Here is a 14,614-nt window from a genome sequence, read left to right as displayed (position 1 = left end):
ATTTGGAAATATATATATAAATAATATATAACTGTAATTGAACAGGCTGAAAGCTTGTGTCCAAATATGGACACATACAGTACATCATACATGACTGATGTAGACTGCATGGGTCACATGAAGCCTGAGATCCACATGGGAACATCCGTTCGCAGTAGACTCTGTTTTGTGTATCTCCAAAATACCACACTTCTGGCTTTTGTTGCTATTGGAGTCTCAAGCCTCGAGAGATGCTGAGGTCACTGTTGAAGCTCCTGGCTGCAGAAAGCACATGAAACATTCAGGGAGGCTGATGGCTGCGTCAGCTAGAGACACAACAGCCAGGTTTGCCGGTATAGAGGTTTGCAAAGACCTCAGGGTTTGGGTTAGAATATTGTCTCTGTCGGGTAGAAACCCCATATGTCCATATGTTACTTTTATCTATCTATCTACAACAGCCTTGAAACATGGTGGATCTACTACATTTGATGCTTTTGTGTGATGCTGTAGTACGATCAAGTAGCGAGTTAATTTAAGAAAAAAACAGTTAAAGTTAAAATATGGAGATGGGTTATATGGATAAGGTGGTTTGGTCTGACGTGTTGAGATTGTAAATTGGTTATTTCTGTTATTGTTGAATACCACATTTAAAAAGTGAAAGTGGTAAAGTTTGCGTGGGTTTCATAAATATTGAACCAATGACATAGTGTTAAGTATGTTTTAACAAGAGCTTGTGGATCGGAACCACATTGGATCGGAACACAGGCTATTTTTTCTTCTCCATTTTCTGAAAGGAAAGGACTTGGACATACATGGTTTACACCCAACAGCGACACTAATATAGCTGTCTCCTGTGTTCTCACGTCAGGCATACTCGGTGGCTGCTTTTGGGGTCAAGATATCAAATATCACAATATTTCCCAGACTATTCATGGGATCCATGCTGCAGGCTGAGCGCTTGTGTCAGTTTGGCTCTGCTGAAATTCCCCCGCTTGTCTTTTGTTGTTCCAGACTCGTGATTTGCCGACGCGACAGAGTGCTCAGCGCATGCCAAGTCAAATCTGTGATATATTCCCCTCCTCAAATAATATATGATCTGTCTGTCACAGCAGTCTCTCTCTCCCTCTCACCCACTCGCCTCACCTCCTCTCTCCTCCTCGCTCCAATACACACTGGCTCATCACCACTCATATGTTTCTCCCCCTCTCTTTCCCACCCCCAACACTCTCCCTCTTCCTCGCTCTCTCTCATTATCTGTCTCTCATTCTGGCTCTCCCACCCCCTTACCTCACCCCCTCTCCTGTCTAACACACGCTGTAACCCCCCCATCTCTCTCCCACCTCTCTCTCTCTCTCTCCCACCTCTCTCGCTCACCCACCTCTCTCTCTCTCTCTCTCCCACCTCTCTCTCTCTCTCTCTCCCTCTCTCTCTCCCACCTCTCTCGCTCTCCCTCTCTCTCAGTCCTTCCTATCTGTTAGTTAGACTGTGTGTGTGAAATACTTGTGCTTCAAAGCCTCCAGTGATGTTACTGTAGTAGATGGGCTGCAAACGCTGTGCGTTTCTTCATCTGACACCGTTTAGTTCTTCCTGTGTTCCGTTGCCTCACATCCTGTGTGGCTGAAGAGTCTGTTCAAACAGACGGAGATGAAAAGACAACGTGTGTGTGTGTGTGTGTGTGTGTGTGTGTGTGTGTGTGTGTGTGTGTGTGTGTGTGTGTGTGTGTGTGTGTGTGTGTGTGTGTGTGTGTGTGTGTGTGTGTGTGTGTGTGTGTGTGTGTGTGTGTGTGTGTGTGTGTGTGTGTGTGTGTGTTGCTTTCACATGCAGCCGCCGTTTTGTCGGTGTCAAAAACGTCCCCACGAGACGGGAATTCTATTCATCCTCATCAAGAAGACATTACTAACAGATCTGGGGCAGATATACAGACTCTCCTGTTTTGTATTTTCTTGTATCCCCTCGTCCTCTTTCTGCCTCTCTCTTTTCCACCCATGTTGAACACGTTCTGTTCTTTTTTCCCCCTCCTAACTTTGAACCAGTTTAGAGTGTTCCCACCAAAACATTAATTGGTTTGGTTTAATCCTAAACATTGTTTTCAGAACTGGAACCCAAAAACCCTTAGCTTTTCTTGCCCTGAACTTACGCTGTTTACCTTTCGCCAGAAACCTTTACATGTCGGGAGCGATGCGAGACGAAATCACAAATGTCATCGGAACTTTGGATGGATGGTAATTATCAAGGATAGAGCTTGTATTTCCAGGTTTATAAGGCGTTGAAATCCTACTTTGAACAGAAGTCTATGGGGCCGTGTGGAAAGATCCCATAGCTGGGGGTGACGGAGGCGTTGCTTAGCAACCGAACCAATGTTAAAAGTTGATTCTCTGCCTAGCCGCTTCATATATGATGTAAAAGGGGGTAGGGGGTACGAATATGTCCGTACCTAGCGCATAACGTCCCATAGCTGGGTGGTACGAACATGTTTGTATTTAGCAGAGAAATAATTAAAATAATAGCGAAACTGTATCTGCCATTGACCATTGAATTGAATTTCCCCGTGGACTTGTAGAGGCCTGGCACATTGCTGGCCAGGCCTGTAATAGAGGGTATGCGTGTGACATCATCATCATACCCGGAAGTTTTGCGGGAATGCCTACTGAGTGGCAAAAAAAAATACTTTTTGACCTTGACAACCCGTACATCCAAACAGAAAAGTCCTATCTGATTGCATTAAACAACGTTAAACTCACTTTGTCTTTGCCACTCGATTTCCCATTCACATGCATGCGCATACCCTCTATCGCAGGGGTTCTCAACGTTTTTGGCCGGGGACCCCCGAAAATGCTTTGGCAACGTCTCGGGACCCCCGCCCCGCACCCTCCCGACCCCCAATATAAATTGACTGCTACAATAACCTTAAACCATTTTGGGCGGGAACCCCTTTTGGTGTTTTAAGCATTGTTATAATTTAGCTATTTAAAAATAGCAGATCTACAAGCTCATAGCGCGCCACCGAGTGGCGCGCTACAAGCTTGTAGGTCTGCTGTTTTTGAAAAATCGTGAAAATAAAATTTAAAAACATTTTTTTTATTTTTTATTTTTGAAAATAATTTGGGGACCCCCTAAAATAATTTGGCGACCCCCCGAGGGGTCGCGACCCACGGGTTGAGAACCCCTGCTCTATCGAGGCAGGCTTTCTAACCATTCAAATATTCAACCCCCCCCCTCCCCCCCAAATGGTTCTGCTTAAAACTGGTGGAAACGCAAGCCTGTTCGTGGCCGGTTCTGTGGAAGCACCATGGTTCCAAAAATCTAGAACAGAACCAGTTCTAGAACCAAAGTTATTTTGGTGGAAAAGTGTATAATTGTGATGGAAGAAGTAGGCCTCTAGCCTACTTGGTTGTTTTACTTAGCAATACCCCAATATACAAAATGTCTACGTATATTCGAAAGTACAAAAAGTATTTGCAAAGTAACTAAAGCTGTGAAAATATACAGTGCCAAAGTGAAGGTAATCGCATTTTGGAAAATAGTCAAATATAGCTGATCTGATAAGCTCACAATGTATCCTGTCGCAGAACATTGTGAACTTGTAGATATTTCCTATCACTATTCGCCTTCCTGCCATGAGTAAATCCACACAGAAGATGCATTATGTGGTGAGAAAAAAAAAGCAACGATTTCTCACTGTGAATAATGGCATCAAGCGCTGAATAAATTTGAAGCCTCGTTCTCATATATCTGTTCCTATCTCACTTTCTGTCCATTTCTCTCTCTCTCTCTTGCTCTCTGTTCCCCTGTTGCTCTTATTATTCTTATGTACTCTTTGCCGCCTCTCTCTCTCTCTCTCGTTCTCTCTCTCTCTCTTTCTACATCTACCCCCCCCCCCCATCTCTCGGTGGGACACCTTTAAAATCTGCATCACTGGTAGTAGTGTTGCCTGCAGGTGTGTACTTTTAATGAGTCTCTGCCCACATTGTTCTCATTATGAAAATAGCCTCGCTCGTATAGCATGTTCCGCTTAGCGTGTAGCCGCCGCCACCCCGCCTGAATATACCGGAGAAGTGCCCGCCAGGCTTCAGGGAACAGGAGGCTAATATTATGGGAAGTTAATTCCGCTTCACCGTGAGAGATTTATAAGTCTCTCTCTCCTCTGGAGGTAGCATTTATCTGGTACACGGTGGGGAGGACTTCATCGACCGAGAGCCCGGCGGCTAAGCATGCAGCTAGTGCCCTTTAGCTTCAATTATCTGCTTCCGGTCGGTGCTAACGGGACGACCCCTGGCCCTCATTTGGCCTGGGTTTGAGGATGAGATGCTGAAAGTTGGTTGTTTGGAACCTGTAGCTTCCACCAGATGTCTGTGGAGTTTTTGGGTTTGGGATTTGGGTTTCCTCAAAAACAAAAGCATTATTGTCCGATGTCCGCACAGCCCGTCAGTCTGTCCATCCGCCAGTTAACGGTCAGTTTATCTGTGAGCAGCTAAGATCGCGTCACCAGCCTTTCCACGGAGGAGGGAAGCCTGGTATTCGTTCTAAACTGGCCCGTTTGATCTGGCGGAGACCTGCGCTCTGAGGAGCACACTTTTCTAGTTCTCAATGTTTTCCATGTGTTCCATAAAACAAAATGAAATCTCTCATTTTGCATGAGATGCTATGATGAGCTGTCGTTAGACAAAACAAAATTGTGATTGAGTTAAGGGGAATTCTGTGTGTGTGTGTGTGTGTGTGTGTGTGTGCGTGTGTGCGTGTGTGCGTGTGTGCGTGTGTGCGTGCGTGCGTGCGTGCGTGCGTGCGTGCGTGCGTGCGTGCGTGCGTGCGTGCGTGACGTACTTGTGTGTGTGTGTGTGCGCTTGCGCGTGTGTACTGGGTTGAAACAGGTTGAGGACCTCTAGTCTAGAGGTTTGATGTATGGATGGGATGTAGTGATTAAGGGATCAGTGCAAGAGGATTAAGTCACCTCAGCATAATGTAGTATTGATGTTTTCAGGGCCACAGGCTTGTAACAGATAGCACTAAGCAGACCAGACGGCTGTGTTCAAGTCCTTAGTGGCTTTCACAGACACTCCTATAATATAATACTGCATTACTTTGTGGACATCAAGTCTCTGTGTAGGAGTCTGAACATGACAGAGTCACAGAGAAACCTTGTGTCTCCACTGAGTGCACTGCACACTCAGTGGGCGCAATAAAGAATTGTTTGAAATGGAGCCCAACAGTGTGCAAGTGCTTTTTTGGGGGGTTTTCTGTTCTTTGCTCAGCGCCTTGTCCTAAAGTACTTCAGGGTTTTGGTTGTGAATGTGTAAATAATCTCAGATCCTCATAGAACTCATAGAACTTAATATGGTTAAAATACATGCAGGGTCCCCGAAATCAACTGACCACCGGTGCACACACACATGCATCAACATCCTTTGTGTAGGCTGTTGTTGTTGTGATATTAACAGTGCCTAGAGGGTCGGTGGACGGTGGGTCGGTCGTTGTTGTGATATTAACAGTGCCTAGAGGGTCGGTGGACGGTGGGGCGGTCGTTGTTGTGACATTAACAGTGCCTAGAGGGTCGGTGGACGGTGGGTCGGTCGCTGTTGTGACATTAACAGTGCCTAGAGGGTCGGTGGACGGTGGGTCGGTCGTTGTTGTGATATTAACAGTGCCTAGAGGGTCGGTGGACGGTGGGTCGGTCGTTGTTGTGATATTAACAGTGCCTAGAGGGTCGGTGGACGGTGGGGCGGTCGTTGTTGTGACATTAACAGTGCCTAGAGGGTCGGTGGACGGTGGGTCGGTCGCTGTTGTGACATTAACAGTGCCTAGAGGGTCGGTGGACGGTGGGTCGGTCGCTGTTGTGACATTAACAGTGCCTAGAGGGTCGGTGGACGGTGGGTCGGTGCCGTTCGACGTCACAACCTAACATCCGGACGTGAGGCGCATCGTTGCTCTGATCCGCACCAGACTCAGTTGGCACAAACACTGTTCAGGGGACTGCCGTCAGAATAGCCACACCGGGGGCCATAGTTGCAGTGGTTCTCAAAGTGGGTGTGCTGTGACCCAAGTCCAGTGGTGCCGCAGATTACTTTGATAATAATTATTTTTAATTGATCAATGGCAATATCCCATCAATTGCACTTAACCCCCCAAGTGGTTAAATGTCGAGTGTGAATTTGTTTTCAATCTGTCGTAATGGAAACTACTATAGAGGGTATGCGCTCGGAAAAGTGAGTTTAATGTCGTTTAACGTTGTTTAATGCAATCGGATGTCTGTGTGGATGTATGGGCTGCCAAGGCCAGAAAGTAGTTTTTGCCACTCAGTAGGCGTTCCTGCATAACCTCCAGGTATGAAGATGTCACACGCATACCCTCTATTCTCTCACGTTTTCCTCGTGACACATACTGTAGTATCTTAGTGGGAAAGATTTACATACAGTATGTACTACGTACCGTAATATAACATGGATGTAAGGTTATTTTTTTTATAATATTTATTTTATTTGGAAAAAGCAGTACAATAACAGCATTTCTATGTATACATAGGACACAAGTGCAGTTCCCAGGATTTTTTTTCCCACCCCTCTTCCCTCCCTCCCCCCTCCAAGTGACTCCATCTCCAGTGTCTCTGTAACATCCTTGCTTTCTTCAGGACTACATATGGCATCAGGTCAACACTTAACAGGGGCAAAGGGCAATATCGCTTCAGAGTGTACATTTCAGAAGGAGAAAAAGAAGAAAGAGTGGGCAGACAAAAGAAAAAGACAAAGACAAAAAAACAACAACAACCAAGAAACTAAAGTATTTACAATATTGCTGAGGGGAACAAAAACAAAACAGCTTTGGACTTCGACCATGAGAAGACGAAGGGTGTCTTAAACATTTTCTAGGATGTAAAGTTCTATAAGGTAACAGTGTAATTCAGGGGTGACTTAGAGGAAAAAGATATTTACAGGGGTCACCTGAGACAAAAAAGTTTGAGAACCAGTGGTTTGGGGGTCTGCCATAGCCTTGACACTTGAACACTTGAAATTGCCATAGCTCGGTGACCTTTGCTCTAGTCTACGCATTACAGGACTGAAAATCTACTTATAAATAAGGACATTTGGTTTCCTTGAGAATAGTTGCGTAATGTCTTGTGTTCAATCTATCCTATAGGATTTGTGTTCCCGTTGGTGCTAGTGGAGTTGACGCAGGAAGGAAGTAGTGCTCTGAGCCAATAAGAGTGCAGTCACAGTGTCCCCTGTCTGTACAGCTGCAGCTCTCTCAGCGCGCACGCTGCCAAAACGCACAAAGGCCACGTCCATCAACCATTCAAAGCCTCTATACGTCCATCAACCATTCAAACCCTACGTTTGTGTAAAATGGACCTGAGCTGCCTGGCTCTATACTTGGTCTGCTCTTGCTTCCCTAGTCTACACTTAAATCGCTTCACCGGAAATAGCCGATCTACAAGCTCACAACACGCAACCCTCAGAATATAGGGGTTCGAGTGGTTCAAAAGAACAGCATTTCCTGCTGCACATTTTATTCACTAATCGGGACAGACTTTGCTCCTTTATGTTTCCAATTATTCAAATTAAACTGCTATTATTTCTTTGAAGTCTTATTTGTGTCTTCTCTCTTCTCGTTGGTGTGTGGTTGGTCACCAAAACAGTTAGTTATGCTGTTTTTGTTTTGTTTCTTGTTTTTTTTGGTGGGAACGGCGCCCCCCCGTACCCCCCCCCCCCCCCCCCCCCCCCTTCCAGGCTCTCTGAATCTTCAGTGAATCTTGTTTTCTTCATCTGTTATTTGTGACTAAATTTGACTGAGGGACTGCCATTGGATTTTTTGGAATTTTTGTCATATGAAAGCAGGGAGTCATAGCTTCAAATAGAGATATTGGTTGTTGAGTTTGACCCACCAGTTTTGAAGATACGGCTTATAGAGTAATGTCTTGCAGAAAACAGACTTGAAAGGTTCACTTCTGTGGTCTCTAACATTACACCTAGCACCTAGTTTAAGCATTTATTTTATATTTACATGTCGATTTCAGCTCTGACACTTATTCCAGACATGCTCTAGTATGTGAAGAGTCTGCCTGTGATATTAACTCATTTAAAAAAGAAAAAAAAAGAAAAAACGTTTTCTCCTCTGGTGAAAAGCTGGAATTTGTGCGATGGCAGTCTCTCAGTCAAATCTGGTCACATTTGTCTGCGAGAAATGTTTTTGCCCCCTTCTTTCTCCCCACAGCGGACCCTGTTTGTCCACCTCATTTTGTTCGCCTGACTTTGGGTCTGTGGGAACTGACTTGTCAATCTATCAATTACTAATTAGAGATTGTTTTGGTTTCGTCTCACTTTCCTGATCCAACAATCCAATATTTGATGAATTGAAGTTAATAGGAGGCAGACGCGAAGGGTTATATACCAAAAAAAGTTGCTTAGTTGCTTCTTTTGGACTTGTTTTTACAGACCTGGTTACTTATACTTATTTTGAAAAAACAAGAGGGTGGCCGCACACGCTAATAGCCAGAGTGCCAATATTTTATTAGGACATAAAAAAATCATTTTTGTCTTACCTGCTGTCCTAATAAAATATTGGCACTCTGGCTATTGGCGTATGTGGCCACCCTCTTGTTTTTTCAAGATTTCCTCTACAGTTTTCACCGCTACAAGGATTTTGGTGTGCGTTAGCTTTTTTATACACAGTACTTATACTTATTTACCTTGCAAAATCTGGAAACACTGCTAGCGATGCACTCGATAGACTTGACAAACATCAACAAATCGCCCTGATACATTTTGGTTTGTTTGTTTGTTTGTTTTATATTTTACACAGTCAGCATTGTGTTGGAATGGCTGACTGAGCTTGTTGTGTGTTGGTGGCTAAATGTTCCTGTGAAAAGGAAGGCATTAAATATTCATTAAGTTCACAGAAGGTTCTATGCATGCTGTTCAGAACTCGGAGTTTCGTGGACGATACCGTATACCATTCCAACTGTAGCAAGGCAAAAGTGCACCACAAAAGTGCAAGGAATAAACACTCAATTTGTTCACTTTTTAACTTAAACATGTTGAAAGTGATGTTGAGCTGTGCTAGAGCCTGAGGTTGTATAGTGGTCTGTACTTGATATTCAAGTCCAGTTGTTGTCAATCGTCTTAATCAGTTGATCCTGTGCTCCGCTGGTTGACATCGACTTAGGTATTTGTCGCAAATGGTCAAATCAGGCTTCATGACTTTGTGGTGATGAACAATTATCTCATGAATACAATTAGTCACTTATTATCAGTTATCACATATTTATCAATAAACTTTTTTTTTATTTTTATCCTTTTAGCATAACTTTTTTGACTGTACTGATTGTATAATCAATCAATCACACTTCATGGCATGGTGAAAACGGGTCTCAAAATCAGACCTTCAGCACATAAACTTGCCAATTATGAATGTGTGTCATCCATCCTAACCTTCTCCTCTCTCCTCACAGCGTGGCGGTGGGGGTCGGTTTCTACGGCAACAGCGAGACCAACGACGGGGTGTACCAGCTGACCTATTCCTTGTACAATGCTAATCACACCCTGGGAGGCGTGGACAGTCTGGTGGGTATCGCATGCACACACTTACTTTATATTACTACTACTATACTTGTGATGACATAAAACATTTTAGGATGTACATTTTTACAAATGGCATTTTTGCCCTTTTCTACCTAAAGTTTTCTACCCTAAAGGTTGAGTTTAATTGCGCAACGGTGTCAAGCTGCCCTGTGAGCTTGTATTTTGACTATTTTGCGTGCGTGACAGGAGAACCAGTGAGGGCCCACGCTGGGCAAGACCTATACGCTGTAGAGTGTATCCTCACAATATCTTATTTCTCAAATTCGCGTTTTGAGCTTGTAGATCGGCTATTTTTGCTAGAACAGTAATATGCAATGTGGCCCTCTGGAGAGAGTGAGGAAATATAGTGGCCCTCTCCATCGTCAAAGTTGCCCACCCCTGCTGTAGAGTGTATCCTCACAATATCTATTTCTCAAATTCTACTATACTTTTTTTTTTGTATGCACGCACGCACGCACGCACGCACGCACGCACGCACGCAGGCCCGGTTCTTCCTACAGGCCGACGAAGCCGTGGCTTCGAGCGCCATGGGGGAGGGGCGCCAACAACAACTTTTTTTTTCTTCTTTTTACTCTGTCCCAACTCTGTCTGCCCAGTGTCCCCCCAGTGCCCCCCCAGTGCCTCCCCAGTGCCCCCCCAGTGCCTCCCCAGTGCCTCCCCAGTGCCAGTGTCCCGCCAGTGCCTCCACAGAGCCTCCCCAGTGTCCCCACAGTGCCTCCCCAATGGACCCCCAGTGCCTCCACAGTGTCCTGCTTGGGGCGCCAGATTGCTCAGGACCGGCCCTCCACGCACGCACGCACGCACGCACGCACACACACATGCACGCACATGCACGCACACACAGAGTCTTGGACACACGTTGAGATGTGTTTCAGTGGGCTTGCATCAATGCATCAACAGGATGGATGGGACCACATACAGTGACAGTGGATCTGGCTGTGAGACTGTGTTTCAGATGTACATACTGTATAATATACCTACACTATGGGGCCCTGATCTGGGGTCAGAGCTGGACATACAGGATGGGGATCGGACATCTGTTATACATTTTGATCCCCTTGAGTCCTCATTGCAGTAGTTCTCAAGCGGTTTCATGTCAAGGACCCCCAAATTGATATTCATTTGGCCGCAGACGCCCATCTGAAAATGTTTTCTGCCAAGGCAGAAGAGAAGACTTACATTTAAATAAATCAAAACATAAAAGTTGTACGGTAACTTAAGTACTGGGAGCTGATGGTACTGTAGGTGTGGCGATCCACCTCAACAATCCATTTCATAGGGGTCTAGTGCATTGGCTGATACTGACAATAAGCCTCTCCAACCTACTTACTTACTGGTACTTACTTATCCTCCAAATACGTTTTTAAAAACACTGTTAGTCATTATATCAAGAGCCGAGTCAAACGCCTACAAAACAAAAGAAATGCCGCCACCACCACTGCTATTTATTTTCATTTGTGGTTGTGAAGGGCACCCCATTTGTTTGGAACGTATTAACGGTAATAACTTAATGGAATCCCAGTGACAGCCGATGTAGATCAGATCCCAGATGTTTGCAGTCTGCTGATGGGGATTATCTCCTTGTATGACAGACATTAATGGTAGCCCAGTGGATTTATTCAGTTAAATCCCCCAAACCCATTAAGGCCTCACCACATAATGAAGACACATCATAATGGTGTGATTTACACTCTGCTCCGTCTGCAGCTCATCTATAACCCATTTTGACCTTAGATCAGATTCTAAAAATGTCTTCTACATTGACAGTTTTCTGAAAAAGCTATGTTTCTATGTCAGTGGTTCTTCGATTTTTCAAAAATAGCAGACCTACAAGCTCGTAGCGCGCCACTCGGTGGCACGCTATGAGCTTGTAGATCTGCTATTTTTCAATAGCTAAAGCATAACATAATGCTAACACCAAAAGGGGTTCCCGCCCAGAATGGGCTAATAACAGGTGGTCCTGTCACGATCATAATTGCGTTTTGGGCACATTGAACTATATAGTTAAACATGCGTTTCTGTTCGGCTTTTAGGTGCCGTAACCACAGTTGCATGGGGCGGATATGACAGATTACTTAAATATAGAAAGAAATGACGTGTATTGATGACATAAATAGATGTGGAAATAGCGGATCTACACGTTTTCAACAGTTCACAATTGTGTGACACGTTGTAAGCTTGTAGAACGACAAGCCAAATGTCAAGTTTCAACATGAATCCAATGCTTCATCTCCGGGATGCACACGCAGATCCGACACATCAAAGGTCCGACATGCGTAAACAACGGTCGGACATGCGGTCGAACATGCGCTGCTCCTGTGCTTGCGGTTATGGTTAGGTTAGGGTTTGAGGTAGGTTGTCGTTCTAATGACAGTTGGACCAATTGTATGTCGAAACTCCCTCTGAGCTAAGGAGTTCTTTCACTGAGAAAACCCCTATCTTAAATTGTGATCAGTTGATTATGTTGCAGTAATTGTGACAGGCCTACTTGACAGGCTGTCCTCTGGATTTGTTTTTATTTAAAGCTCCAAACCTATTTATTTTTTTCTTCAGCACATAATGATGGCACATCAATTAGTGTTATTTACACCACACTGTCTGAGAGTGCATGAGCTGATCTGCCGGGACAGATCCTCCCATGAAACTAGGCCACAATTATTACATAATTGCAATTATTTGAGATAATCAAAATATTTTTTTTGTATAATTGTCATAAATTACTTTAACTCAAGTACAAATTTGACAGAGCAACTTTCACTTGTAATGGAATAATATTTGACGAGGAGTATCTTGTCTCTGTCGGGTTCAGACCTCATTATGTCTTTTTTCATGATTCAAATAAAAAAACAGCAAAAGTAGCAGATCCACAAGCTCAAAACGTGTCACTTCACACTGTGTTTCCAGCTTGCAGATCTGCTTCTTTTGATGCCTTTGTGTGATGCTGTAGTATGATAAAGTATAGGGCGTTGTTAATTTAAGAAAAATACATTAAAACAAAAAAGTTAAAAAATGGAGATAAGTGGTTTCTGCCCGACAGCACCGATCTATACTTTGACCCAACTCACCGAGTGCTGGAGGGTTGAGTACTTTGTCCAGCACTCTGGCACCTTATAGACTCCTAAGGAGTCTAGTCCTCCTTGGAGCGGGCCGGGGACAAAGAGGCCAGTGTGGCGCACACAGCTCCCCCCCCCTCCCCCCCCCCCCCCGCACCCACCCACCCCACATAATCAGGCATGAGCCCAGGAGACAAAAGGCTTTGATGGGGATGAACAGGGGCCAAAATGCTGGCTCCCCTGATTGGCAGTTCCTCTTATTGAGATCCTGCATTGAAGTGCTTCTCACTCTCGTCCACAACAATGGTCCATTTGGCTTTTGGCCCGACACATAATAAAGCCTCCTTTTCCCCCTGTGTGCTGCAGGGAGCGTCCAGAGACCAATGAACTGAGCCGGATGTATACTTCATCATACGACAGTGATCGCTGGCGCAAATGGGCGATCTACAAGCCCGCAACGTGCCGCGTACGCAACGCCTTGCGGGCTTGTAGATTGGCTAATTTCCTGCCGCACGACACCGCTGTACAAGGGAGGATAAATATAGGCATTAGCATGCAAACTGTGGCTGTGTAAGAGAGGAAGGAAGGGAGAGAACTCAGACCCCTCATTATCAGACCTTTTCTCAGCTCCTGATGAAGACATGGATTAGTTCTGGTCTGGGCCGTATGCTTATGGTGCGCGTGCACTGCACGTGCGCGTGTGCGCGTATGTGTGCTCTGGGATGTGAGGTATCAAAAATACAACATGCATCACCACGCACGCACGCACGCATGCACGCACGCACGCACGCACGCACGCATGGGGGTCCGTAGACGAATGCATGTCAAACTGGGGGGTCCTTGAAATTAAACGCTTTGAGAATCACTGCTAGAGCCGTAAAAATCTCATGGGGGGTCCCTGGCATATATTTTCTAATGGGGGTCCGCGGGCTAATCAGTGTCAATTTGGGGGTCCTGACATGAAAAAGTTTGGGAACCACTGCCCTACTGTAAAGTAAAACATTCAAATGTTTTTTTTGTGGCTTTCGCCTTTATTTTATTTTATTTTATTTTATGGAGGGACAGACAGTAGGCTGACAGGAAATGGGGAGAGAGATGGGGGGGGAAGACATGCAGTAAAGGCTGTCGGGATCGGGAGTCGAACCCGCAGCACACTGCCAGACTGGATTACCAGCCAAGGTGCCTGGACCACTGAGCCATGGCCCAGGCCTATAGTAAAACATTCAATCAAAATACACATGCTCGCTCAGTAGGTAGAGCGGCCGATTGGAGAATCAATCCCTGTCTCGCAAGACTCTCAACCCCTAGCAGCTGCTCGCCACGAGGCTGTTGGTGCCTTGCATATGGTTTCCTCTGCCGGTGGAGTGTGAATGAATGTGTGTGTGAATAGGTAAGTGATAATGTGAATGAGTGAATGTAAAGCACTTATAAAAGGCGCTATATAAATGCACCATGGCAATTAGCATTTACGCCCGCACAGATGCACGCTCTCTCCCAGGCTCCGGATGTATAGGGCAGAAACCTCTTGTCTCCTAATTCAAAGTTTTTGTGTTTTTTCTTTCTTTTCAAAATCTTTTTATTCAGGTGTTTGTAACGGTAGCCCAGGGGCAAGTATTAAATAGACATATAAAATGTAAAAATAAAACTCAATCCCCTATCCCACCCTCCCCCCACCCACAATCCCAAGGATAGTCGGAAAACAGTCTAGAGGAAATAAAAATAAAGTTTTTGTTTTTTACTTGATCACTACACCGTCGCACAAATAAAATCTAAAGTAGCAGATCTACAAGCTCAAAATGCGACAACCGCGTTTTGAGCTTGTATATACTTTTTTCTATTTTTGAATTTGAATCCTGAAAAGTAACTATTTTGGACGTATGAGGTTTCCAGCCGACAGAGACGATAATCCGACAGCACAGGTCCACACACTGTGCGAACTAACTGGGGGCCAATGGTTTCACACACACAGAGACGCCAGAACGCCGCGAACAACACTGCTAAACGGGGGAAGCT

At 45.0% G+C, this 14,614-nt stretch overlaps 1 protein-coding gene across 3 annotated transcripts in view; it reads left to right on the top strand.

The window, feature by feature from the left end:
* The window catches only part of LOC306915669 (protein tweety homolog 2-like), a 115,760-nt gene that overhangs the window by 49,371 nt on the left and 51,775 nt on the right, over positions 1–14,614 (top strand). For all 3 annotated transcript variants that reach the window (XM_079493167.1, XM_079493168.1, XM_079493169.1), the window contains one exon: positions 9,419–9,530. In XM_079493167.1, the coding sequence (XP_079349293.1) occupies positions 9,419–9,530 (112 nt within the window). The remainder of the gene's footprint in view (positions 1–9,418; positions 9,531–14,614) is intronic.

The sequence above is a fragment of the Electrona antarctica genome, assembly GCF_951216825.1.
Source record: "Electrona antarctica genome assembly, chromosome: 22".
NCBI lineage: Eukaryota > Metazoa > Chordata > Actinopteri > Myctophiformes > Myctophidae > Electrona > Electrona antarctica.
This window is presented reverse-complemented; position numbering and strand designations above follow the sequence as displayed.